The 27,174-nt window shown below is 40.1% G+C and overlaps 1 protein-coding gene across 1 annotated transcript in view; it reads left to right on the forward strand.

Annotated features, from left to right (window-relative positions):
* The window catches only part of lrfn1 (leucine rich repeat and fibronectin type III domain containing 1), a 150,128-nt gene extending 126,489 nt beyond the window's left edge, over nt 1–23,639 (forward strand). Inside the window, exons 4-5 of the mRNA XM_088428353.1 lie at nt 16,498–17,893; nt 20,406–23,639. Coding sequence (XP_088284479.1) covers nt 16,518–17,893; nt 20,406–21,300 — 2,271 coding nt within the window. The 5' untranslated portion in view covers nt 16,498–16,517 and the 3' untranslated portion in view covers nt 21,301–23,639. The remainder of the gene's footprint in view (nt 1–16,497; nt 17,894–20,405) is intronic.
* Nucleotides 23,640–27,174: the final 3,535 nt, after the last annotated feature.

The following is a 27,174-nucleotide window of genomic DNA, read 5'->3' on the forward strand; positions in this document are numbered from 1 at the left end:
TCAAGGAATCCTTGATGTATTGTCGTTTTGTTTGACTTGAAATATGATTTGCGACTGTTCCAGGCTCCGAAAGAAATCTTACATGAAGTTTTTACCATGTGTTTATTTCCTCTTTAGAATAGCAAGTACTGCAGTCCGTCTATGTAGTCCTTGTCCATCTCAATTCCTTCGGTAGAGCTGTCGAAGCAGAAATGTGTGAACAGGGACTTACCCCCAGCTGTTGGATTAGATCTGCGGTTGGGCTATCGTTATGTCTTGTATTGTGTAATGCTTTGCTAACTTGAATAAAAAGCAGATGGTGACAGCGGAGCTTGGACAGTCTGGAGGGCAAACACGGAAGTGTGAGCTCAGCTGTCCCTCGCCACTAAGAAAAGTCAGTCTTGGAGGGTTTAAGTTCTTTTACAGTCCATCTTTGGGCTTGGGTTAGTCTTCTTTATAGATTTCTCTGACACGCGCCCATGGTCAGCTGGATACACTTCACCTTTGACCCCAATGAGAATAAGTAGTGTGAAATGATTGGATGTACGGGTCAAATGAATCAACAACTTTGTGTCGATCAAGTAGGGGTGAGAATCTATCTCGCCCAATTGGATTCGCTTCTAAATTTTGGGTCTATGTGTCGATTCGGAATCAGTTTTCAATTCAAAATGATTTGATTGCCAGTGATTTCACCAAAATTCCTCAGCTGGAAAAATACAAAGATAAAAACAAAACAATATAAATGTGTTTTATACAGTATGTAACATTGTAATACAGCAGGAAAGTAAATATAGCCTGTAGAGATATTTTACACTGCTTGGTTTAAGTCGCAGCTACCCTAGCCATATAAAAGGTACTGTACATTTAAAAACCAAAGAAGAAAAACAAAACAAACAGCATGTAATGAATGTAACAATCATTCAGATGATGAGCTAATTATTTTCCAGTTATTTGATATCACTAATTTGTAAATCAAAGAAACCTGTTCTGTTTTTTTTTTTTTTGAAAAACAACCAAAAAAAAAAGAAAAGAGCCATCAAAACATTTTTGTCTTCTCAACGAGCAACAAAATGGCGCTCCAAGGGAATTGGTTGTGACGTGCCAACGTTTCATGTTAAATTTGTCCTAAAATGCGTGGCTGGCATTTTAGACCGCATTTTGAATCAAATGGCCGATTCATCAAAGGCGCTAATTAACTAGCGACAGACATTGAAAGGAAATGTCTGATAGTGCCGTTTCCGTCAAATGGCTTGTGATTGAATTATTTGTTGGCCAGCCGGAAGCACAATGATAACTTCACAATGAACTCGCTCCGCTTCATCCTCTACTGAATAAATGGGCTGATGTGTGTTAATGCTACAGTATGTGACAATTGGGCCTTAAAGCAAATCATGTGGGACAAGGAAGTTAGCATTTCTGTCATTTACCGCCGTGACTTCTTATCACCGACTCCGCTGCCCCATTTTATGGTGGACCAACCAGGATACCTCGTCATCTGTTAGCGTTGCGGGCTGCGAGCGTTACATACGATACATAAGGCTGAGTTGATTTAATATCATGATATATGCAAAAAAAAAAAGCCTTGTTAGCATTTAGCATGTCTCCAGTATCCTGATTCTAATTTGTGAAAGGGTTAAAATTGCAGGGACAAGATCTCCTTAATAGATAAATAAAATATCCGAAATAATCAATTTTTCCTTATATCTACTTCATGAAAAGTTACACCGCGGAAGTAGGTCTAGACCTCAAGCGAAAAAATAAAATAAAATAAAATGAATAATAAATAAAAATATTTCTTACTACTTTATCGCTTTTCACTCTATGAACATCACCAATTATTTCTTACTTCTGCTACATTATGAAAGGAAAACCCAACCAAGATAGCATAAAACAAACACAAAAAAAAGTTTCGATCTACATTATGAAAAAGTCTATTCCTGACTATGACTTTTTGAAAATTAACTTACGCGTCCTAATTGTAAGAGCTTTCTTCGAGAGAACGAAAAAGAAGAATAAAAACATTACATAACAATAGCAGTAACCTGGGTAAAACAATCACAAAAAAAGTTACCAACTAACCTGTATTTCTACTTTATGATAGGGGGAAATGCTATAGCAAATTCAAAAACAGTAAACAGAAAAAATAATATCTTGATGTTTCTTATTTATCTTTCATAATAAATGACTTATTTTTATAACACTGCTTGAAAAAACCCACCTTATTCTAATATTTGATTTTTGAAGAAAATGAATGCAACGATCACTTAACATATAATCTGTTCTCAAATAAATTTGTAATCACAGTATTTCTCTGAGTACGTCGGCCGTGTGTCGGAAAACACACGGAGGATTGCACGTTCTCGCTGAGGGATGCGACTTTGACTTCAAGAGGTCAGGTGTTTTAGCAATAATGACAAGGTAAGCTAACGCTAATTTTCACTGTACAATCGCTAATAATAATACTCAATAATAATCTATAAATAGTTCTGGTCAATGCGTATCAAGATGAAGCATACAAAACTCATGTTAGACAGTACATTAAACACAATAAATGATGAACGAAATCATCTATTTTTGAATCATCTCCCCCCTCTTTTTTTTTTTTTTTCCCCCAGCCAACTGAACTTGATTTTGAATATTAATATTGAAATTGTGAAATGCGCTGTTTTTGCCTACGGCATAAACAATGCATCACTATGCTGTGAAGCTAAGTTATAATGTGATTAAAATACAAAAAAAAAACAAAAAAAGATTTTGTATATTGTCTTTAAAGGTTTACAATGCAATACAGATGAAATGAATTGTATTGGTTTTAGGCTTAAGCCAATCTTTCACTGGATGTGTAATGAGCGGAATGAGCGCCATTTTTAATAACAAATCCATATCTCCAGTTATGGTGGTGAGAGTACCGTATTTTCCGCACTATAAGGCGCACAGGATTATAAGGCGCACCCTCAATTAATGACATATTTTAAAACTTTCTCCATATATATAAGGCGCACCGGATTATAAGGCGCACCCTCAATTAACGACATATGTTAAAAGTTTTTCTATTTATATAAGGCGCTTATAAGGCGCACCCTCAATTCATGACATATTTTCAAACTTTTTCCATACATAAGGTGCACCGGATTATGAGGCACACCCTCAAGAAATGAAACATTTTAAAACTTTTTCAATCACAATATAGTAATGAGCGGAATGAGCTCCATTTAGAATAACAAATCCATATCTCCAGTTATGGTAGTGAGAGTACCGTATTTTCCACACTATAAGGCGCACCGGATAATAAGGCGCACCCTCAATCAATGACATATTTTCAAACTTTTTCAATCACAATATAGTCATACTCAAAGTAATAACAATAGTAACTCAAATAATAACTCTAAACTCTCAATAGCATGATAAATCAATGTCAATATGACCAATGTTGTTCAACTGTAAACAGACAAAAGAAACAGGTAAAGCTTACTCTATCAGTTCATTCCCCATCTACCAATCCCAATCTCAATATTGATCCATATATAAGGCGCACCTGATTATAAGGCGCACCATCAGCTTTTTTGAAAAAATAAGGCATTTAGGTGCGCCTTATAGTGCGGAAAATACGGTAATGTAAAAGTATTGCAATAATAATGGGCTACCTTATATTTCAAGTGCAGTTTTATTGTAATATAACTAATTACTTTGAAATGACAGTAATAAGTAATGCATTACAGTTTTGAAGTAACTTGCCCAACACTGAACACATAGACTATGTAGAGTTGCAGTTTATAGTCAAAAGATGCAACAACATCAACAATGTTAGTCTGTCGTTTTTTGTTTCGTTTTTTAATATCCCCTCATCTGTCGGTCTGTCTGCAAAACGGATGTCCGTCTGCAGCAGTCCGTCTTTGCTGACCGCCCGCCCACCTCTGGAAATAATGTCATATTTTGTAATACAGGGGTGGAACTGAATTGGTTCATCGTCTTTATTAAATATTAAATTGATCAATCGTTTTGTCCCTTAAAAAAACAATTACCAATTCCCTGCTACTACTTTATGAAACTAATGTTAATCATAACAGCTTGGTGAGTTCTATAACTGTAATAATATAACACAACATAAAAAAAAATCAATTATTTCTGTGATTTTCGCAAAGTAGAAAATAGCCTGTGTGCACAAAAATATGTTTACTTCTACTTCATAATGAGGTGACATAAATTTCTTAGATTGCAATCACAGATCTAATTAAATTACAGATTTTTTTCCCGTATGCCCTTTTTTTTTTTTTTAATGATGAGACAGCAGCAAATTTCTGGAGCAATTAATTTCACTGAAGAGGTCAAAATGGCCATTCAAGTCTAATGTTCATTCATTACATGCTAATGACAAGTCAGCCTAATTAGACAGCGATGACACGGAATAACAGTAAAAAATAAAAAAGGATCAGGGCTAAATATGACTGAGAGCTTTGTCAAAAGCGACGGTGTGAAAACGTGTCCTCCCTAATATTACTTTCTTTTCACACCATGGCGGCATCAGACCGAGGAGTCATGACTTTTGCACGCGTTCAACGTCATTTGCATGTGCGGCAGAAACAGCTCATTAGCATCTCCTTCTGCTCCGGTGAACACAGCGCGTTAGCATGCAAAATAGACAAAACAATTTTTCAACTTGTAAGCACATTTAGTAGGTAATGCGCAAAGACGCCTGGAAACTCTGGCAGAATCGGAAAGTACCGCACAAGTAACAACAACAACAAAAAGAAAGTGTTTTGGCCTTATTTGATTGTTAGTTTTAATATTCTTGACAAATATACAAACATTTTTAAAGTCTTGTCACAAGTCTTTTTTTTTTAAACAATATCATCTTTTTTGGAACAAATCAATCGATGTCAAAACCAATGAAATAATCGTTTCACTTTTTTTTTTTACCACTCAGAGTTAATAAACAAATATTTTTTAATCATGTCCTGTATAAAACATGAAAAACATGTTTTTTTTTTCCAAAAGGTGATAATTGTTTATTGAGGGATTCTTTACAAGTGTAAGAGAAAAAAAATACTGATAACATTTTTACATTCAAGTGTATAAATAAGGTCATCTCACAGTTAAATATAACAATTTTATTTTTAATATTGTTCGTGGTAAGAAGAAAAAACAATATACAAACTGTAATTTATGACATTCTGAAGAATCATTAAAGTGTGAAAATAAGTCAATATTTCTTAAGCTGTAAAAAACAATCATTCTTTACATTACTTTATATATATATATATATATATATATATATATATATATATATATATATATATATATATATATAAAATATGCTTTAAAAGTTTTATGTATAATTAATATATATAATTATATATGTAATTAATTAATAAAGAATTATTTTATTAATTATTTTATTATTTTATAAAGAGTATTTTATATTGTTTTAATATTGTTTTATTATAATAATGTCACTGTTGGTGTTTAACGTAGAAATAAAGTATAAATAGTATAATAAATAGAGCTCTTTTTCTTATCATGTCATACAAATGTTAAAATAGACCTGTTTAAAACTTAATAGCGATGAAAAACTCTTGCATTTGTTGCTAGCTCGATTGTACAGTGCTCGGCCTATTTGGCAAATACAGCAAATGCTCATCGAGCATGTTGAATTGTTACATTAAACGTCACCTGTACACTAAATCAAGTTCTTAGAAACCAACTGTATTTTTCTAAAAGGAAACAAAACTGCGTGTTTGTGGCTTACATCAGGCTCCCCTGTAGTGCAGTGCGCTTATTATAGCAATGCAAGAGACGACACCCAGCAGTGTGAAAACTGTTGGATGGAATATAATACAGAAGTGAGTCAGCTCATTATATTCCTCATACAGGCCTCTCTGTATCAATTAAGAGCTTCTTTATTGTAAGTATAGATTTTTTTTTTCCCATTGGGCGTTGATCTGGGGTGTTTCGAGGCTTTACCATAAAAAGACAATCGGATATTTATTTTATGTTTGACGCGGGAAATAAAATGATGCACGAGAAGCCAGATTTGAACAGCGTGGTCCCTAATGGAAAAACATGAAGTCTCCAGTGTGGTTGTTGATTTGATTCACGGTTTTGCAGCATAACAATGCGCGTCTCCAATGTTTGCAATGAAACGCGCCAGACGTTAGCATCAAAGGAGCTATATGTAACGGTTGACCTTCAAAACAATAAACTCACATGGAAGGGGAAGTGATCATCTCTTGCACTACCATTGCAATTGTGTAGTCAATTAGTCTATTTTTTTTTTTTTTTTGAAAATAAAATAAAAGGAAAAATCTTGGACCAGCAGAACTCCTTATGTCGCCAACAGCCGTAAGTGTCAAAGGGCAAATGCCTGATGGGCCGGCATCTTTTGGGCTGATGCAATGATATTTAATTATTTTCCTCCGTTTTACCCCAAGAGATTGTCCAATAGGGCGGCTCGGTGGCGCTTCGGTAGTCACGTCCGCCTCACAGTTCGAATCCACCTCGTACGACCTTCCTGTGTGGAGTTTGCATGTTCTCCCTGAGCCTGTGTGGGTTTTTTCCAGCCACTTCCTCCCACACTCCTAAAACATGTTTGGCAAGTGAATCGGACATAATGCATTTTCCTTAGGTCTGATTGGGTGCGTCAAGGATTGTATGTCTCTGTGTGCCCTGTGATTGGCTGGCAACCAGTTCAGAGTGTCCCCCTGCCTACTGCCCGAAAGTGTAAATACTGACACAATAATTACCTTTTTTTTTGTTTTACTCAAATTTTCAGTGTGAAATCTGGGCCTTTTTAATTGTAAACAACGCTAACACACCCACAGAAAGCTAAACTTTATTTTTGCTTCGTGCTGTAACAAATGAAGGTTCGTTCATTTTCTCAAAGTGGGAGGGGCTGCTTCTGAGAGAGCAGCAATGAACAATGATGCTGTCAGGGAAACCAAAGAAAAAAAGCTGAGATTTTGTTTTACCCTTTCACAATATAGACAGCAAACTTAAATAATCACCGACTGCGCTATATATAGCCAGAACTGGCCAGGTAAATCCAGGATCAGTGAAGCCATCGCAAAAGAAAACAAACATCAACTAAACACACAGGAATGTCAAACATAATGGTGCACTATTGGAAAAACGGCCATTTCTTCATGCAGCCTTTGAGAATAACGCAGTCCTGAAATAGAGACGAGAACTGTGCTAAGCCGCGTGTCATTCAGCGTGCCTCTGTGTCCTTGTTAGCAACTCCTGCTGTTAGCTCTCTCTCTTTCTCTCTCCCCACACACACACACACACACACACCCTCTTCTAAAAGTATGCAATTCTTCAGCAATTTCACTGAAGGTGTCAGTGAGACAGCTGCATTGTGCTTGTTGCAATGAAATGTCAGGATATGATCGGATCCATTTAAAGGCCTGCATTATCGCGCATGTACAGTGGAAGCTCAAGGTTGTTTGATTTAGGGGTGATAACAAAATATATGGGAAAAAAAAAGAATATTTTCCTGGAAAGACATAATACTAGCCCATATGTTACTATTGTAAAAAAAAAGAAAAAAAAGTGGATATACCAGACGATAATATCTGGGAAAAGAAGATGGATGTACTACCATACTAAATTTCCTTATAATCCTCAGAGATGTTGCAAACTTTTTAGAAGCAAAACGAATATGCTCATTCCAGTAAAGTTTCTCCTTAGTATCCCTAGGAATCGTGTTGTTTTATAATTTCTTCTCCGTGAATATGCATTTTTCCTGAATCCAAATTATAATTCATATCCCCTGCAAATAGCATAGATGAGAGATTTTTATTGGATATAAAGTCTATTAAACTCCAGCGAGATCATTCAGAAATGTATGAAACGATATTGGCATTAAAACAGATCCTTGCGGTACCCCACATCAAAATGTATTTAAACATTTGCAGGGGGAAGAAAAATGTTAACATTCTAAACCAATTAATGTACAAATGCCTCGTGCATTTCCTAACTGACAATTTTACGTGTGTGTATACTTTTCTTGTATCTAGATATCTGTAACGTAAGTCACCCCCAGCAGCTTCTATTCTATGCGCCTTATAATGAGGTGTGCCTTACAGTGCGGAAAGTAGGGGTATGCATGTGTGTCCTTATATATATATATATATATATATATATATAAAATAGCCACAACTTTTTTCTCATGATTTGAGCCCTGTGGCTTGTAGTCCAGTGCAGCTCATCTGCACTTTTTTGGTGGGTTAGCCACCAGGAGACAATCCATCAGTAATATATGTACAATTTGATATTTTTCTACCCAAATGAATTACTACGGTTTAAACGTATTGAAATCAAAACGTAGCCATTGTTTAAGCTTCAAGGCTCCATTGGTGATTAAGTATTCATAGTGTACATGTGTTTATATTATATCGAGCCAGTTTGCATTAGCTAACCTTTGACAGCATAAAATGATCTCTGTGTTAATGCTAATTGCCCAACCTTTAACCAAAACGTGCTTCTCAACGCTAAACAAGTCCTCTTCGCATGAGGGGTCAACCTATGTATGCATCATGATGGGCAAAGGCTACTTATTTCCGCGATTTATTATTTTGGCTCGGCCGGGAAGCCAATTTGCGCGTGAAAGTGACGCGGTTTGGCTGGAACAACACCATATCTAATCATCCGTTTCGTCCTCATGACTCACGGGGGCCCCGTGAGCGGAATTGGAATCGGCACATGTTGCTGTGAGACTCCTTTAAATCGGGTTCACATGCCAGAGTCAACCTCATTAGCATGCAAATGGACGTTATTCAAGCTTGATTACGTAGGAACACTACGCAGAGAGAGAAATTTGGAAAATGCCAGAGGAGGCAGGTGACTTACTCAAATGATCAAACTGCGCAAAATGAGATGCCATCATTCTAATTCATTTACTTCTCATTTGCATATTTCAGGTAGCTCCTTGATTTGTTTTTGATTATTTGTCATGTATGCGTGTGGAATATCCATTTTTTTCTCGGAGTTATGCCCATGGGTATACTTCCATCCTAAATGCCTTTGGGCATCAGGTGTCAGCTGTTGGAAAACTTTCCAGATCTTCTAGGCTCTTGTATTTCGCGAGGATCTGCATCTTTTCAGAACAGGCAGTCAATCACATTGCATTGAGACCCCTCAAAAAAGGGAAGAAAAAAAATCATTAATGGTGCTTTAGACTTTTTAAAACCGCGGTAAACCATCAAACAAGAAAATTCCAAATGTTATTCTTCAGGTAGACATTTTGGCACAAGAGCCTTTCCTTTCCACTTGCATTGGAGTAATTAATACTGTCAATTATGGCTTCCTTCATTATGAGAGTTGGGTATTCAAATGGAAACGAACAGGCTGGCAATTAATTAGGTGCATGTTTATTCAATGACTTCCCTACCTTGTGAGGACGTAATTACCAAAGTGACCAAGGTTTAAGTGTCCCATTGATAGATTTCAATGCAAATGCAGGCCACATCTTTCATATTGATGTAATTATAATATGCAAATGAACCGCCCCATTTATGTTATCCCGCCTCTCCACCTCCCCCTTTTAACGAGAAGCTCTCAGGAATGACTCGGGGTTTGTAGGGTTTTGTGCGTGGGGTCCGCAGAAGAGGACGAAGTGGAGCTGTCAATAATTAGGTCCCCATTCTGACAGGATCACACTAGGGCGGGGCAAAGTTCAGCGATGGCGCCATCTAATTGCTGTTTACGCTGACAATGTCACAGCCCAGTGAGGCTCCTTAGCGCTATGTGTGTCCGCAGGAAGCGATATCATTTGCGATATTTGTCTATAAACTTCTCAATGTCACATTCCCAAATATGACATTTGGCTGTATGGGAAAAGTTTAGCGTGCACCCATACTAGAAATTACAAAGTAGAAGAACTCCCTATAAAGTCTTTTACTATTATATATATATATATATATATATATATATATATATATATATATATATATATATATATATATATATATATATATGAGGGCTCTCTCCAGCGTACATGCTCGCTAGGAGTTGTTTATTGTATTTAGGTCACGATAGTCCTTTAATTGATTGTAATTTACTTAGAAGTAAATAATGTGCTTGGTTCTTAGAAGACTTCTTTTTTTTATTGGTTTGTACTCAACTCAGCAAGTATGGTAGCTATGTTGCCCTTTGCGCCAAATTTTTGCCATGTCTAGGGTGAATTTGTTTGAATTATTATTTACGTATTTATATGAGTTTTTTATTATTGTTTATGAGTATCAAGCCGTGAAGCCTTGTTTATATACAGCTTGTTTACAAAAAAAAGGTAATACACATTTGACCAAATGATCTAAACATTGACCAAAATAATGACTTAATGAAAGTGCCCCAGGGAGAAAATATCAACATTTAAGTGACACTAATTGTTTTTATAACCATTATTTTACAAGTCCGGCCCAATCAACAACAGATTTTCATCCAAGTGGCCCCAGAGCTAAAATAGGTTTTGACGGCCCTGACATGTGCATGTACAAGCCATAAACCTTTAAATTTGATGATGTTGGCTGTTGACTTACTCACCGCTAAAGAAGCATAATTTTTGCAAAGGCTCGGTTTGTCAGTCTTGCTCTTGTATTCAATCTTAGTCTGAATAAATAGTGTGTGTTGTTGCACCATGCAAATGATCCCACTTCATTTTTTTTATATCTCTGGTCGTATCCTCAAACAAATTTACAGCATAAGATACACGTGGGTAGCCGAGCAAATGCCTGCATGGAAATGTGTTTCCACCCTTGTACTGTGCCATGTTAAAAATGCAGTAGTAGATTTGTGTGAAAGAAATGGAGCCAGCTGTTTGCGTGTCATTTTTTATTTATTTATTTTTAAATTCCCGAGGAAACCTTGTCAGCCTTATAGGATTCCCTGATTGATTTCCTTCCTTTGGTCACATTCTTTGCACTGCTAGCATTTGAAGTTCTGTTACAATTGACAGCACGTCTGCTACCTGCGCCTCTGTTTTTTCTTTTTTTCTTATTCTTTGTTTCTCTGCAGTTTTTTAAATGAATGAGTTAAGCACAAAAGACGTAGATAACAAGGCGCCCAGGCGTGTATCATCTGACACAGAACGCGTGTTTGCTGCCAGCGCCTTTTAAGAACACAAATACTTCCCGGTGTCGTCTCAGCCAAGCGGGCTGATAAAAACGACAAACACATACTGTACGCACACACGCAGGTACAGTTAATTTACCCTGTTTTGTTTCCCATATTCGGTTCACTTAGTGCCTGCCTATGTAAAGCATGTTTACATGCGTATGCATGTGTGGGTGGTCACGGAGTGAGATCAGACGTGGAGGCTTGGTGCAGGATTCTAGCTGCGTGCATGCATAATGAGTGCACTCTGGTATGTGCACAGCAATACATTTCTCCCATCGGATATACAGTAATGGAAATAGAACAAATCTGTTACCGTCAAACTGTCACCAGCATAAAACTTTTAACGGTACAGACAAGCAGTGTTTTAAGTGCCATGTTTTCACACACGCAAAGCATAAAACAAATGATGTAGAATAGAAAAGGAGTGAAAATAGGGGTGAATTTGATTAAAAATATACTTGAGGCGTTTTTTTTTCTACCCATTTATTTATTGCTCCCTTTCAAGAGTCATGTCAGGCTAACTGTAGAAAGTGTTCATGCTATGCATGACAGTCACACCCAGCTAACGCAGTAAGAAGACCGACTTTAAAATCATTCTTACCTTCCCAGATAGCAGAAGAACATGGCCTTGGTACACACTTAAGTTGATCCAGGCGACACGTTGCAGCATAATGGCTTACTTGACTCATTACAGATGTCAACAACACAACATTGTCCAAAAATCTCATTTAATTATGCTAATTAAGGTTGCTAAAAAGAAATAAAAAAACAATCATGCTGACATTGTATTTTACACAGCGTGTTGCTAGCGAATAGCACCACCGCTAGTGCGGCCTCTGGCTAGCTAGAGCTGTTGCATTACGTTTCGCTTTTTTAATCAACACAGGCTTTGTTTTATACATATAGCATTGTGTAGCGGAATTACATGATGCCCGTTGACAGCGAATAGCGACATGTACTGCACTAGACACAGCGCTAGCAGGGCTAGCAGACACAAGCAACACTCTATGCTAGCAGCATTAGCATTACCGGCACTCAACTGCTCCACATAGGATCGCACGAGTCGTTGGATTACTTTTCACTTTTTAACAAAAGCAGTCTTAGTTTAAAACATATCGCGTAATATACGACTCCTGTTACCAGTGAATAGCAAAAATATTGGGTAATTCCCTCATCCCAATGAGTGATACTGCTAAGTCCTTTTTAAATAAGTAGTAGCCAGAATCCTCAAATGAGCGCGGTGCACTAATAATGCTGCGAGTAAACATGCTTCATTAAGTGATGATGGCTCAAAGTGGCGCCGCTCCAAGTAAATCCAACCTTCAGTGAGCAAACAGCAGCAGCAGCAGATGTTAGCGGAGGCTCTGTGGATTTGGTGAGCGTGTCTGTTGGCTTTGGGGTGCACATCTTCACACTTCCGTGTGAAAATCACGCTCACCTTTAAGGCTTTCACGCATATTTGGGAGCGTGTTTACCGACCAGGTTGACTAATAAACGCGGTGGAAAATGCGCTCAGCAGAAGGTGCAGATGTGGCCGAAGGCAAATGCTAGCGTGAGGTTTTTATTTGTAAAGCAGTGCCTTGAAGTTTGTACTCCCCAAAAGTTAGGCCAGCTGGAGTTTTGGAGTTTATTCTGCCCGTATATCAAGCAGCTTTTTATAAACAAAAGACAAATGTGGGAGGGTGGAAGCGGATGGAATCATTTGGGTGTTAGCACCCACAGGAGATGCTTTGAGCAGCTTTTGTTTGCCAAGGTTGTTATTTTCACTAAAAGAACCAAGCAGACCAAACCAACGTCTGAATCCATCCGTGTTCGCAAACAGGGACATTAAGATGAGATTTATTCTGTTAAGATCCTTCAAGCGCTATTGTTTACTTACCTGTGTCATCTTTTTTTTTTTTTTTAATATATGCTTTTAATCCGGAAGGTCCCTCTGTATTTCCTGTTTACGTTCTCCATTCCTCGTATAGGTTTTAGCGGTTACCAAGGTTGTTACCTTCTTGGTTTCAAGAAAAGAACTAGCGGACCAAACTTTTGAGTCCATACTTGTTCACACACACGGCCATTTAGATAACTTTTATTTTGAGTTAAGAATTCTTCAAATGTTTTTTGACATTTTTGTGGGAACAATAAAAGATTCCCTGTAACTCGAGCAATGTTAGCTTCTCATGCTAGCCTAGCATCTTCTAAATCCTGTTTATTCTTTTTTTGGTAGATTACACTTGCACTAGCTGTTACCTATGAGTGACTTTTGCAATGTTCAACGCCGCCTTTAATTCTACTCAACTTTTACATCCCGTTTTTCCATGCTGAAAAACAGCAACCTAGCAGAAAAAAGAGAAAGACGAGCACTAATTTACTTGCAAATTTTCACATCTGCTTCACTTTAAGACATTAATGTTAAGATGGAAGCTCAGCATCATCTTAATTAAATTCAAAGACCTACATTCGACAGCCTGAGTTGCCTTGGCAACAAAGACCCCCCCCTCATCACGACCCCCTTCCCTCCCTGCCCTCTCAGAAATCGTGAAAGATCAATAGAATATCCTCAGCATTTGTGGCAGAAAACACTCAAGCACAGATGCAGAACGCGCGAGCTTTGTGACATAGTTACCGTGTGAATGCTAACGCAACCCAGCAAGGTCAGGCCCGACGCTGTGCACAAACAAGAGTGGGCGGCAATTTTATTTAAATTTTTTTCATACTAGCAAAGTCTCCCCCCCGCTTCCTAATTGAGGGAATTTCGAGAGGTAATTTCCAACAACAGCAGTGCTTTGCTGCATAAATAATTTGTCTCAGGGGATTGGGAATGTTCTCACGGCGTGTACCACCTTGTGTGTGCACGCGTGTGTGTTCTTGCATGCACAAGCGCTTTGACCTCTGAAACAGTTTGAATGGCAACAGAGAGCAGATGCGGCAGCTTTAGCGCTTTCATGTTTCACTTTCAATAAATTTCACGGAAGTCATTAATGTTAGATTTCCTTAGCAGTGGGTGCTCTTTACTAGCAATATTTCACCTGAAGAGCTCACAGTTTGATATAAACTGCACGTTCAGTCTTTGAGCAAACAAGTAGGATTAGCTTGTTTCTGTGATTGAAATGTACCGTATGTTCCGCGCTATAAGGCGCACCAGATTATAAGGCGCACCCTCAATTAATTACATATTTTAAAACTTTTTCCATGCATAAGGCGCACCGGATTATAAGTAATCACAATAATAACTCAAGTAATAACTCTAAACTCTCAATAGCATAATAACTCAATGTCAATATTCAATTTTCAACTGTAAACACACGAAAGAAACAGGTAAAGCTTACTTTATCACTTCATTCCCCATCTACGAATCCCAATCTCAATATTGATCCATATATAAGGCGCACCTGATTATAAGGCGCAAAATCAGCTTTTTAAGAAAATTAAGGCTTTCAGGTGCGCCTTATAGTGCGGAAAATACGCGATCTATTTTAACAGCTTGTTAAACGAGTTTCAAAGTAAGTTCACGGTTAGTTATCGACATGTAAAAACTGAGTACGTCACCTTGAGCAATGCGTCCTAATACTTTAGTCCTCACATTATCGTAAATTAGTCATAACAAATTATCATTGGCTGTCGGCATCTTGCTTTTCAATTGACATATGATAGCTAACGTTTTCGGTTAACAGGTGGCGAAAAAGGGGCAGCTGGGAGCGTGTTAAGGTCCTCTCCTTGGTCCACAAATGGAAAGTCACTTTCTATCACTTCATTTGATTGATGCTAACACACGCTCCTCATTCCCAATGAAGCTTTAGGCGTTTACAGCCAAGACGGATGCCAAGGCCGATCGAGAACGGCTGGCAACTACATTCACGTTTGTCTGCCACTGGGGCCTCTCGTGTTTGCTCCTGCCCAGGATCACATTTTCCGCCTGTCACCACAGGCGGGTTCTCCCTGAGACGAAAATCAATAGCTCTAAATAGAAATCAGCATCAGCGCTTCCTCCAAAAAAAAAATAAAAAATAGCGCCATCCGGTAAAAGCATCCATCAGAGACAGTCCTAAACACCAGAAGGCTTTTTGTTACCGAGATTTGCGCAACTGATTCATCCCCACTCTCTAATTTAAAATATTTGATTAAATCCACACGAGTTTGCCAACACTTAGCCCTACTCACAACCATAATTGATGTCACTCAGAATTGCGCAACTACCTTCACCGTAACGCTGACCCCACCACGAACTCTTTTCTGACTAGATTTTTACAACTGTCCTAACCCAGTCTCTTACCCGTAATCTAGTATCTTTCCCCTACTATAAAAATCTTTTTTGACTAGACCTCTCTGCTAACCCTTATCCCTACTTATCCAATTTTGTCATTTTGAATTGCCAACTGCCTTCAGCATATTCCAAAGTCCACCTCAAACCATTTTCTGATTAGATTTTCACAATTCTCAGTCATTTAATCCTAAACTATTTGTACATATCTGACAACACTAAACCTTACTTACACTCCAACCCTTTGTCACCCACAACCGCCCTAAGTGAAACCAAAACCCCAGAACAAAAATATCTGATTAGATTTTCACGATTGTCTACAAGCATGAGTCTTTTTCTCCTAACCTACTGTCTTAATTCTAACACTAAACCTTTGGTAACTAAACTATTACCAAGCAAAATTGTATACACTGTCTACACTGTTCCGGTAAACCTAACCCCAAGTCATAATCCATTTTTGGCTCCCAGAATTGCACAATAGCCTTATCCGTAACCCTAACCCGACCCGTTACACTTCGTTGACTAGATTTTCGTAATTGTCTTACCCCAATCTCTTACACCCAACCGTTTGTTCACTCGAATGTTCATCCTAAACCAATTCAAATAACCTTTTGCTGCCCAGATTTGCACCTGTGCCCTTAACTCTGTTTTTTCCATTTTGCGCAACGTTCCCCTACCCCTGCCCCTAATTAATCCTAACCCTACCCTCGGGGTCATCTCGGTTTATGTCATTTTGGAATCTCATTTTGTAAAAGTTCTCAGATGCCTCGGGAGTGTGAAAAGGTCATACAGATTTCTTGACAAGCAACCTTTATTTTTTCACCACGCTGTTGACGAGAGAGTTGAAAAGAATATCATGATGAAAATGTACATGCTGACTGAGGGCCATGTGCTTTGTGATCATTCTGTAAATTATATGCTTCAGGCACAAAAGCATGCTTATTTGCCTTAAAAGTCTCCACAGATATGTTTTATGATGGTGCCGCCGCTGCCTTTCATCATAGTAGGTGTCATTATTTCTGAAAAGCTCATTCCATTTTGCTTTGCTACCTTGCTTCTATCTTGGTTAGGCTTTGGGTTTTGTCAGCAGCAAGCTGTTATAAGGGTGAATGACTGTTTATTCATCCCATTTGGATTGCCTCTCTCTGTGTGTACAGGAGCAGGAACGCGATCGAGAATGGAGCGGATGATCCTGTACGTGCTCCTGTGTGGTGCCCTGGTGAAGGGCAACAGTTGTCCCGGCCGCTGCATCTGCCAGCATCTGTCGCCCACCCTGACGCTCCTCTGCGCCAAGACCGGCCTCCTCTTTGTCCCGCCCACCATCGACCGCAAGACAGTGGAGCTGCGACTGACCGACAACTTCATCACCGTCATCCGCAGGAAGGACTTCTTCAATATGACCAGCCTGGTGCATCTCACTTTATCCAGAAACACAATTAGCCAGATTACCCCGCAGGCCTTCTTAGGTCTCCGCTCGCTACGGGCGTTGCACATGGACGGAAACCGCCTGAGTGCAATCAGGAGCGATCATTTCAAAGGCCTAAACAACCTGCGGCACCTCATCCTTGGGAACAACCAGATCCACCAGGTAGCAGCCACGTCTTTCGACGAGTTTGTCTCCACCATCGAGGACCTGGATCTGTCCAACAACAACCTGCGCACCCTGCCTTGGGAAGCCATTGCCCGGATGACGAACATCAACACGCTCACCCTGGACCACAACCTGATCGACCACATCGAGGCAGGCACCTTCACCCTGCTCACCAAGCTGGTTCGCCTGGATATGACGTCCAACCGGCTGCAGAAGCTACCGCCCGACAGCCTGTTCCAGCAAGCTCAGGTGCTGTCCGATGCCAAGGGATCGAGCTCGTCCACTCTGGCCGTCAGCTTCGGAGGCAACCCGCTTCACTGCAACTGCGAGCTGCTGTGGCTCCGCCGGCTGACCCGCGAGGACGATTTAGAAACATGCGCCTCGCCGGAACACCTCATGGACAAGTACTTCTGGTCCATACAAGAGGAGGAGTTCATCTGCGAGCCACCACTGATTACCAAACACCTTGCCACAAAGCCCCACGTAATGGAAGGCCAGGGGGTCACCCTTAAGTGCAAAGCGGTTGGCGATCCCGACCCAGAGATCCACTGGCGTTCCCCCGATGGCAAGCTGGTGCACAACAACTCCCGCACTATCCTGTATGAAAATGGCACCCTTGATATTCTCATCACCACCCTGAAGGACAGCGGAGCGTTCAACTGCGTGGCCTCCAACGCGGCGGGCATTGCCACGGCTGCCGTGGAGATCACCATGATTCCCCTGCCGCTGTTTGTGAACAACACGGGCCACATGCGCGAAGACCCGGGCCTGTCGGACATCACAACCTCGTCCAAGTCGGGCAACGACACCAAGGGCTACGACAAGCAGGGTAGGAGGGTGGTGGTCACAGAACTGACGTCGTCCTCGGCCGTAATCCGCTGGCCGTCCGAGCGTCACATCCCCGGCATCAGAATGTACCAGCTCCAGTACAACAGCACCGCTGACGACACGCTGGTGTACAGGTTAGTCGGGGACTACTGGGGACATGTGTTACCATTATACGTTGTTGTTACCAACCATCACCTCATGGCTTCAAAACAACATGGAACATTGAGAATGATTATACTTGAGATACTTAAATCCGGATTCCACATTATTTTTAGACCATCGTTTCAACCATTTTCAACTAAATGAGCAAAATAACATATACTGGAGGTCTTTGTTTTACAACGATCCAACATTTGAAACATTTGAAGGTTATAAGCTGCTGGGAACTAGTTTACTCGGCGGCTTACGGATATTTGGTCATGTGGCACAAAAAGAAATGCTAACATTTGGCGGTACTTACTCATTTAGTTTGATTATATTATGTCCATGGGCTGGTTTTCTTTTCAAATATTTACTGTAATTATGATGTATCAAATATGTGTTTGTGATGGACAACATTTGTTGAAATTCAGGTTTCACAGGTGCCTTGGGAATGGGTCTCTCAAAAAGTGAGGCTAACCTTTGGCGATAAAAAGTAGCCATAGGGTACTTAACCAATTAGCTTCACAGATGCAAGCTTAACAGGACTAAGGTGTGATGACTCAAGTACTCGGTTCACAAAACCTCCGCGGTGAAATTTACAACGTAAATTCGTTGGCTATTACAAGTTCAAATGAACCAGCCAAAAGAAGTAAAAACCAACTGAAATAAGATCAATAAAGCGCAAACTACGGAATTACAAACCGCACTCAACTCCAACTTTTACAGCATTAAAGCTCTCTGAACAAAAAGTCTCCGATTGCCCCCAAAGTCTTGCGAGAACTTCGGGAGGCTATTCTCCTCTAACCACCCTCTCAAAAAGCCACAAAAGGTCCCGCCAGAAGCTGGCTGACATGAAGTCTATTGAGGTCTCTATTTGGCCCGCAGCACCGCGCAGCGGGAGTAAAGGGCCTTCTTCCAGGATCATTACACCACAATAAATAACAACAGCACATTTCACGTTGCGCACTCAGCCAAACGGCAATAGGCCATCATTAATTTGCTGCAACACAAAGCGTGATTACATGCGGTCGGCTAATTAGAGGCTCGGTTGCAGCGGTGAGCCGAGTGTCATTTACTTATTAGGGGTGGGAAAATAAGCAAGTACTGGTTTACTAGTAAACGATTTTGGGGGTGATTTCAAAGTAAAATGGGGTTTTAACGTGATATTATTTGAATTTTATGGCTCTTGTGCATGAAAAGCATCAGATGATAAAGTGGGGCAACGTTTTAAAGCGGTGTGGTGTTTTTAGGGGTTGTTCGTAGTTTAATTTGTAATGGATCCTTTCAGGTCTTTTTGTAATGCTAATGCCATCCTTATGAATAATAAAAGATGCTCATTGCATATGGGAATTTTGAAAACCTATGAAGATAGCGGTAAATAAAATGAAACACTCCAATAATGTCGTTCATTTAACTCGGATAAATGTGCTTTTCTAATGCCTGGAATGCATCAATTAACATATATTTACATATGTTTGAATATTGGATATTCACTTCAGATGATGTACTGTATTATAAATTGCATGCATTTTTAAATCATAATGTACTACATCATTGCATTCATTTGTTTAATTGGTAAAATATTGATGTATTAATAGTGCATTAAGAGTCTTTAAAAAAAAATACTGTAAGCAGTGCTATGATTCACTGTGATGCACAAACAGAATATAGGGTCCTGGCATCCATCCCAAGGTTCATGCATCCATGCTGTGAATTCATAAAGTATCCGCCGTTGAGCTTTAGGATCTGATATAAAGAGTGGTATAATATTCATAGCTGGTTTAAAGCCGTGAGTTGTTTTGTTTTGAGGTGCTATGGAATATCATCGATAGAGGACAAGCAACAAACTCCAAATTAAGAGACGTTCCAATTCTTTTGAGGGTTCACTCTCGATTGGTCATCAACCAATCACAAGGCACATGAAGACTAACATTAATTCACGTTCTACGGACCCTTTACACAAGCGGATGTGTCGAATCGAATCACACGTCAGAAACTAAATTTAATATATAGTGTGTTTCTAGACGAGCCGTATCGAGAAACTACATATACCCGGATTTTGGCTGTATATACCATATGCACCATAATTTAGAGCAGATTTCTCCTAGTCTTAAAGGGGAAGTGTGTAATATTTAGACTGTTTTTCATTAAAAAAGAATAAATAAAATAATTGTAAATTTTAAAAACTTGCAAACTAATGTGTTCTCAATCACCGACAGTATGTTTTAAATATAACCATAGGTCTAGTTATCATAAAATTATATTACATGAGGAGTGGCACTCTGGAGGTGGCCATTTTTTTTTAAAGCTAAGAACAATGGTTAATGCAGCCCCAGCAGCACCTCCTACTGGCCGTAATAAAAAAACGGTCTAAATCTTACCCACAATCCCTTTAAGTGGTGTCTAATTTCTGTCACCAAATTGACAGCTGCACCGGAGACATGGTGAAGATAATACCCTCAATCAGCCAACAGGAGTAACCTGGTGTTTGTTCCCGTCTTCCAGGATGATCCCACCTACCAACAAGGACTTTCTGATCAACGACCTAGCGGCGGGGCGCGAGTACGACCTGTGCGTGCTGGCGGTGTACGACGACGGCGTGACGTCGCTGACGGCCACGCGCGTGGTGGGCTGCATCCAGTTCCACACGGCCAGCGACGTCAGCCCGTGCCGCTTCATGCACAGCCAGTTCCTGGGGGGCACCATGATCATCATAATCGGCGGCATCATCGTGGCATCCGTCCTGGTCTTCATCGTCATCCTCATGATCCGCTACAAGACCTACGTCACGCCAGAAGAGGCCAAAGCCAAGGCGGGCACCGGCATCCGCTCGCAGGCCAACGGCAGCCACCGCCGGCTACCGCGCCCGGCGTCCGGTCAGGCTTCGGACGAGGGCCAGCGCGACGGGCCCAAGGAGTGCATGGCGCTCGTTCTCAAGGTGGATGACGAAAAGAAAGAAGACACCAGGGCGCTAGTGGCCGCGGCGGCGCCCTCCGCCGTACCGGAAGCGGAGCCGCCTCTCCCAACCAAGCGAAGGAACAGCCTGCCGCCGGAGGACACGCAGATGGACACGCAGACGGACAGCAGCCTGACGGGCTCCACCATGTCGTTGTGCCTCATCGGCCCGGGCGCCGGCACCTCCGAGGCGCCGCGCTTCGTGGACAAAAAGGGCGTGCTGGCCACCGCGGGGCTTCTGATGCCAAATGAGCTGGCGCGAACTCGGCACAGGTTCTCCTTCGACGGGGGGGACTACTCCATTTTTCAGAGCCACAGTTACCCGCGGCGGGCCAGGACGAGGTGGCACCGCTCCACCAACCAGCTGGACGCAGAGTCGTCGCCCCTGGCCAGTCGCCGGGTGACGTTCAGCAGCACAGAGTGGATGCTGGAAAGCACCGTCTGAGGGGACACGCCCCCTCAACAGACAAACGAAAACCACATCGGCCCCTCATTCCACCTCGCCATCGCACACCCCAGAGAGGTTTGTCAAAAATCCGCGCCTCATTCCTTCTTTCCGTTTTCATTTGGCAATCGAAAATCAAAACAAATGTGAAAGGGACTGATTTCCTTTCTCGTTCGTTTTGGTAATCCAACACGCAGGTGTCTGTAAAGATTATGATGCATTTAAATTCATCCCGACGTTTCGGACGCCTGAGGCTCAAATTGTGTGAGCACTTTGAGTAAGGGGACAACAAGCTCGTCCATAAACAATGCGGATTAGCTTCAGGCTAGCCTTGAAGGTATGTTGTTATCTTTTTTTTATTTTTTATTTTTTTTAACTAGCGCGGTACAAATGGAATTTCCAATTTGTGTTTGAATTTTTAGTTGGAGAAAAAAACAATAACAAATGTCATTAAGATTTTTCTCCGTACGTCAAACTTTGTGCACTTGTCTGCATTGATTGCCGTTTCCAAAATGAAAAATATTTTAGCTGTTGAATATCCCTTTGGAATATCATTATCTGTCCCTTTTTACACAAACAATAAGATAGGGTAATCCATACGTTTTGGACGATAAGGCACACCCAATTAGGTGCAGTCTCAATTCACAGGCCTGTTTTTGGAACTTCTAGTAAGGGCTGCAGCTATAGGATATCCTACTCAAAATTCTGTCTAAAAATCAGGTATCGGAATAGAACCCTTAAAGTATACAATTTTGCTTGGTAATAAATACAGAAGACAAAAAAAAAACAATCTAAGATTGATCCACTTTTTTCTTTAGATAATCAATATTGTTTACTTAAATTGAAACAACGCTAGTTTCCTCTTTTGAAACATTAAGATTTTAGACAAACCTCACCCCATTTAGTTTATGCAACTAAACAATGTCAGAATCAGAGTAACCATTTAAAATGCCACATTTTGGTCAGCGTGGTTTGTTAAAAAGTGATCAGTAGGAACAGCAACTGCGTCTGGTGAGTCATTTCCATCTGTTGAACTGTTTTGAAAAGTAATCCGATAACTCGAGCCGGGCATGTGGGTCACGTGTGGTCCCCATTAACAGCGATAAATGAGGGATGACTGTAATATTACCATCAATAATTTGTTGTTTTAAACCTCTTTCACGACAACATATTGTTGATCTCGGTGACGCATTGCTGGTATCTACTTCAAAATAAAAGTATACCAGTCAGTGACATCCATCTTATTTTGGACTCTAAGGTTTATTTTTAAGCTTTTATTTTGAAGTCGACCTTGTAACCATAATTGGCATTGTGGTAGTTGCTGCTAGGTCAACTTTTTCCTGACACTCTACACTCAATAAACCAGTACCTGAGGGAGGACAAAAAAATAAAAATGCCTCAAGCATTTAATCGGACGTACTGGAATTATAGTACTTGAGGACTCCACTCACCCCTATTTGCAATATAGAGGGTTACAACGCATTATAAGGCATTTAATTGTTCAAAGAAACACATTTTAAATCGCCTTATAATGCATAAAATATGGTCTTAGCGTTTGTCCCCTTACTGTACTGAATGTGAAAAACTGTGAAATTAAAACCAAGGAACTAAGGTTTCACCCTTAAGTGTCATAAAGAGGAATTTTAATTCACTATAAGCAGCCTTTTTTTTTTTTAACAATTGCCAATAGAAAATGGTGAGAAGGAATGTTACATGGTTTGTTCGCCCATGTTTCTTTAACGCAGCAGTGCCTTAATTCTCACAAACGGAACAAAAAAAGTATGAATGGAGGATGCTGCTCGCCGCTGTCGACAATTAAAAAAAAAAAAAAAAAACACCTCTCCGTCATTTCTTTGACGATTTGTTCGTTTATAACCGTCCGTGTGAGCTTTGTATGTTTTTTCTTTCATTGTTCAAAAAAAACGGGGGAAAAAAGGCTTTCAAGTGAACAGCAACACAAAAAAAAACATTTGTGCACAGAAGACACGAAGATACGAGGACACGTATCAACACAGTAATAATTTAAACGGATCAACGACAAGAATAAAGCCGTCTTTTACACGTTTCTTAACAGTAACAGGATTCCACCTCGCTTCTCATGGACTGGATGGTGTGAAATAGCTCCAGATATGACTGTATATTATGAACCCTATCTGGCTGGTCTAGATCAAAAAGACGACAGATGACTACAAAGCGCAAAAGAAGACCTATATAAGTATATTCAAACATTTGATGTATGTGTACTAACTATGTAAAGAAAGAGTCATTATGTCACATGACTTTTTACAAAGCATTTTGGTGTTGGCTGCAAGTTTTTACATTAAAAACCTGTGTCATGACACCTCTCTATATGTCAAATATAGGGTCACGTGTCCATTTTTGGGACCAAAGTTTGTCAAATCTGAGTGAGCGATGGTTCATGTGTCAAACATGGTCTGATGGTTGAATATGGGTCCATGTGTCAAATATGGTTTGGTGTGTCGAAACAGTCATAGGTCAAACATGGGTATTTGTGTCAAAATTGCTCATGTGTCAAACACGAGTCAGCCAAGGGTATGTGTGTCAAACCAGGTGTGTGTGTGTGCGCCAAAAAAGCCTGTGTGTCAAATGTGAGTCCTGCATGATACAAGGGCCCGTTTGAGAACGCTTGGTCCATATTTAAATGATTGGGTCCATGAGTCAAAATGTGGATCTCTGGGTCAAACTTGACCTATGTCTATGTCTAATAGGTCCATGAGTCAAATGTGGGTCATAAATCAAACAAGCGTGTGTGTCTCAAAACAGGCTATGTCAAACGTGGCTATGTTTGTCCAAAATGTCCCTATGTCAAAGGTGAGACACAAGTCAAGCAAGAGTCTGTTAAACTAAACCGTGTGTCAAAATGTGAGCCATAAGACAGGGGCCCATTTGACTCAAATGTGAGTCATGCCCGTTTGAGAACGCTTGGTCCATATTTAAATGATTGGGTCCATGAGTCAAAAACTTGGATCTCTGGGTCAAACTTGACCTATGTCTATGTCTATCAGGCCCATGAGTCAAATGTGGGTCATAAATCAAATAAGTGTGTGTGTCTCAAAACAAGCTCTTATGTCAAACGTGGTTATGTTTGTCAAAAATGTCCCTATGTCAAAGTTGAGACACAAGCAAGAGTCTGTGTTAAACTAAACCGTGTGTCAAATGTGAGCCATGAGACAGGAACCCATTTGACAAAATTCAGGCATTTGGTCCATGTTTCAAATGTGGATTCATGTCAATAATGGGTCAATGAATCAAAAATGGCTCCAAATGTCAAACATGGGTCTATCGTGGGTCCAACAGATCCACCTGTCAAATCCGGGTCACAAGTCAAACAAGGATTTGTGCGTCAAAACAGGTTCATAGGTCAAACACGTTAAGTGCGTCTATAACCATGTGTCAAGCGTGAGTCAAACAAGGTTCTGTTTGGTAACCCCATGTGTCAAAGGTGAATCATTAGGCAAGAGCCCATTAGACAAACATTAGGTACATCAAACACTCGGTCCGTGTTTCAAATGTGGATTTATGTCAAAAATAAGTCCACAGGTCAAACTTGGGTCTGCCTGTCAAAAACACAACGTTTTGTGAAATTTCAGAATCTGCGCTTCAAACACGAACCCACGTCTCAAATATGAATCCCTGTGCGTCACAAGTTTTTTTTTTCTTTCACACTTCAAGTTGAGCGTATGAATATTTAATCTTGCGAGGACTATTTATAAGGAAGGCACTTGTGTGTGAAAAGCTGCAGAGTTGACCAGAGAGGCAAGGAGGAAGAGGAAGAAGAGCGGGAGGAGGAAAATGGGTTGTGGAAGACGGAGCATGAGAACCGAAGTGGAGGCGGCAGACAGGACTAACAAGATGCGGTGGGACTTTACTGCCTCTAGGGGGAGACAAAGCTCAGCAAGGATCCCACAGTAAGCATTTAATAGAAAGTACTGACTCCTAAAGAAAATATACCTAAAAATCACGTTTTTTAACATTTTTTTATAATATTCTCATAATCTCTCAAGAGGATTAATCATCAGCGAAATGTGCAGCCGTATATGTGATGCATTTTTAACAGATGAATGAAGGAAAATAGATATTATAATTCTAATAAGAATGGAACCACGATAAGCCTTCAAGAATCCCTCAAATTTAATGGGTTCTACCATGGCTCATATGTCTTTGCATAATCCTAACAAAAAAAAATCCTTCAAAATGAGCATTATTATATTTGTAAAGCTTCGATATTTGATACCGCTTTTGTATTGGATCCCATTAGCCTGTGTGCCGGTGGACCCAATCAAATGGCTGCTGAGCATATTGTTAGCTGAGGATTTGTGCATGCGTGTCAACACACGCCGTCGACTGTCATGTCGGAGAGATAATTTTGTTCGTCGTTATCTGCGGGCATTATTCATTCAAAGCAGCGTCAAAATGCGCTTAGCAAGGAGGAGGCTGCGGCTTCATCTTTGCGAGTCGTCAGCACTTTTTCTTGCTTCTGAGGCTGCGCAAAATGTGCCTTGACCTCCATGAGGTTTCAGAGAGCTCGTTAAATCTTTAATATGTGGGATGAGTCCAATCAAAGCCACTTAAGATTGGACATCTTTAGCAAAAGTTCTTTTGCTAGCATAATTTGTCCCTTGTTTAGTATTTTGTGCATTTTTTACATGCATTATTCTTTTTTACTTTTTTTTACGTTTTACTTTTTCTACTCGCGGTATTTTAGCCAGGGCGTGTCACTTTCCCGGAAGTGTGATAACAAATTGCTTGTGGCATTTCAAACTTTCACATGATGATATCATCTGGGTGAAATTTCAGCTCCCTAGTGTGTATTTGTAATGTTTTTACTCAAACATAAAATGCCTTTGATATAAAGATCAAATAATGGGCCATAATACTGCGCAAAATTTTATCTAGTTTCGGGTTTTGTTTGTTACTTTGTATGCTACTTTTTTTCTTGTTTGCTTTGCCTCTGATCGAGATTAAATTATCATTTTTGAGTACAATAAAGTCATTTGGTCCGTATTTGGTCTTCCACACCAATTCTGAATCGTGACAATCTAGGGTTTAAATTTTATTTATTGTGTAGTGTTTTGTCCAATTCTTTGTTCTTTAACATCAATGCGAAAGCATTGAAAGAAGACACCATGGAGCTGAAATTTCACCCAGGTAGTGACAAGATGCCAAATTCCAATATGGACCACTTACTTATCACGCTACCAGGGGTTTGCCATCCATTGCCTAAAATACTGCGGAATGATGTGGAAGAAAATGAAAATACTGCACAAGGGTTAAAGACCTGCATATCATATTCTAGGACAAACTGAAATGTAACCCCTGAGGACAATGACTGAGTGACTGCGACAAGCTACAACCCCAAAATGACCCGACAAGAACCGAAAGGAAACAGGAAACTAAACACACACCAAACTGACGAGTCAAAGATGAACACCTGGATAAGACGTAATTGGAGCAGGAAGCTGATTGGCAGATACAAGGGAACAGGTTGAAAAAAGTAGTGGCTTATTGTCCAAAAATATAGATTTGTCCAGACTTTTAAAAGTTTTTGGTCTCAACAGTACTTTTTTATTTATTTTTTTAAACATATTAGTGAATGAATGTTGATTCAAATTGGGATTGTTTGGCCTTGGTGTGGGTCATTCTTATCTTTTGTAGGAACACGCTACAGAAAGCCTCAATCTATTTTTCTTCATCCATCTCCAAACGAGACTTCAACGCACTTGTAGGTTCCGCTTCTGTTAAATGTCTCCTTTTAACCTTTCCCCCTCGCCTGTCAATACACATTTGAATTTTGTTCCACCTTCTCCGTTCAGCGCAGCCCACTCTTATCTGTTTGGAAAGAACATTTTAGCC

The sequence above is a fragment of the Hippichthys cyanospilos genome, chromosome 11 (assembly GCF_059441005.1).
Source record: "Hippichthys cyanospilos isolate Australia breed blue-spotted pipefish chromosome 11, RoL_Hcya_1.0, whole genome shotgun sequence".
Taxonomy (NCBI): Eukaryota; Metazoa; Chordata; class Actinopteri; order Syngnathiformes; family Syngnathidae; genus Hippichthys; species Hippichthys cyanospilos.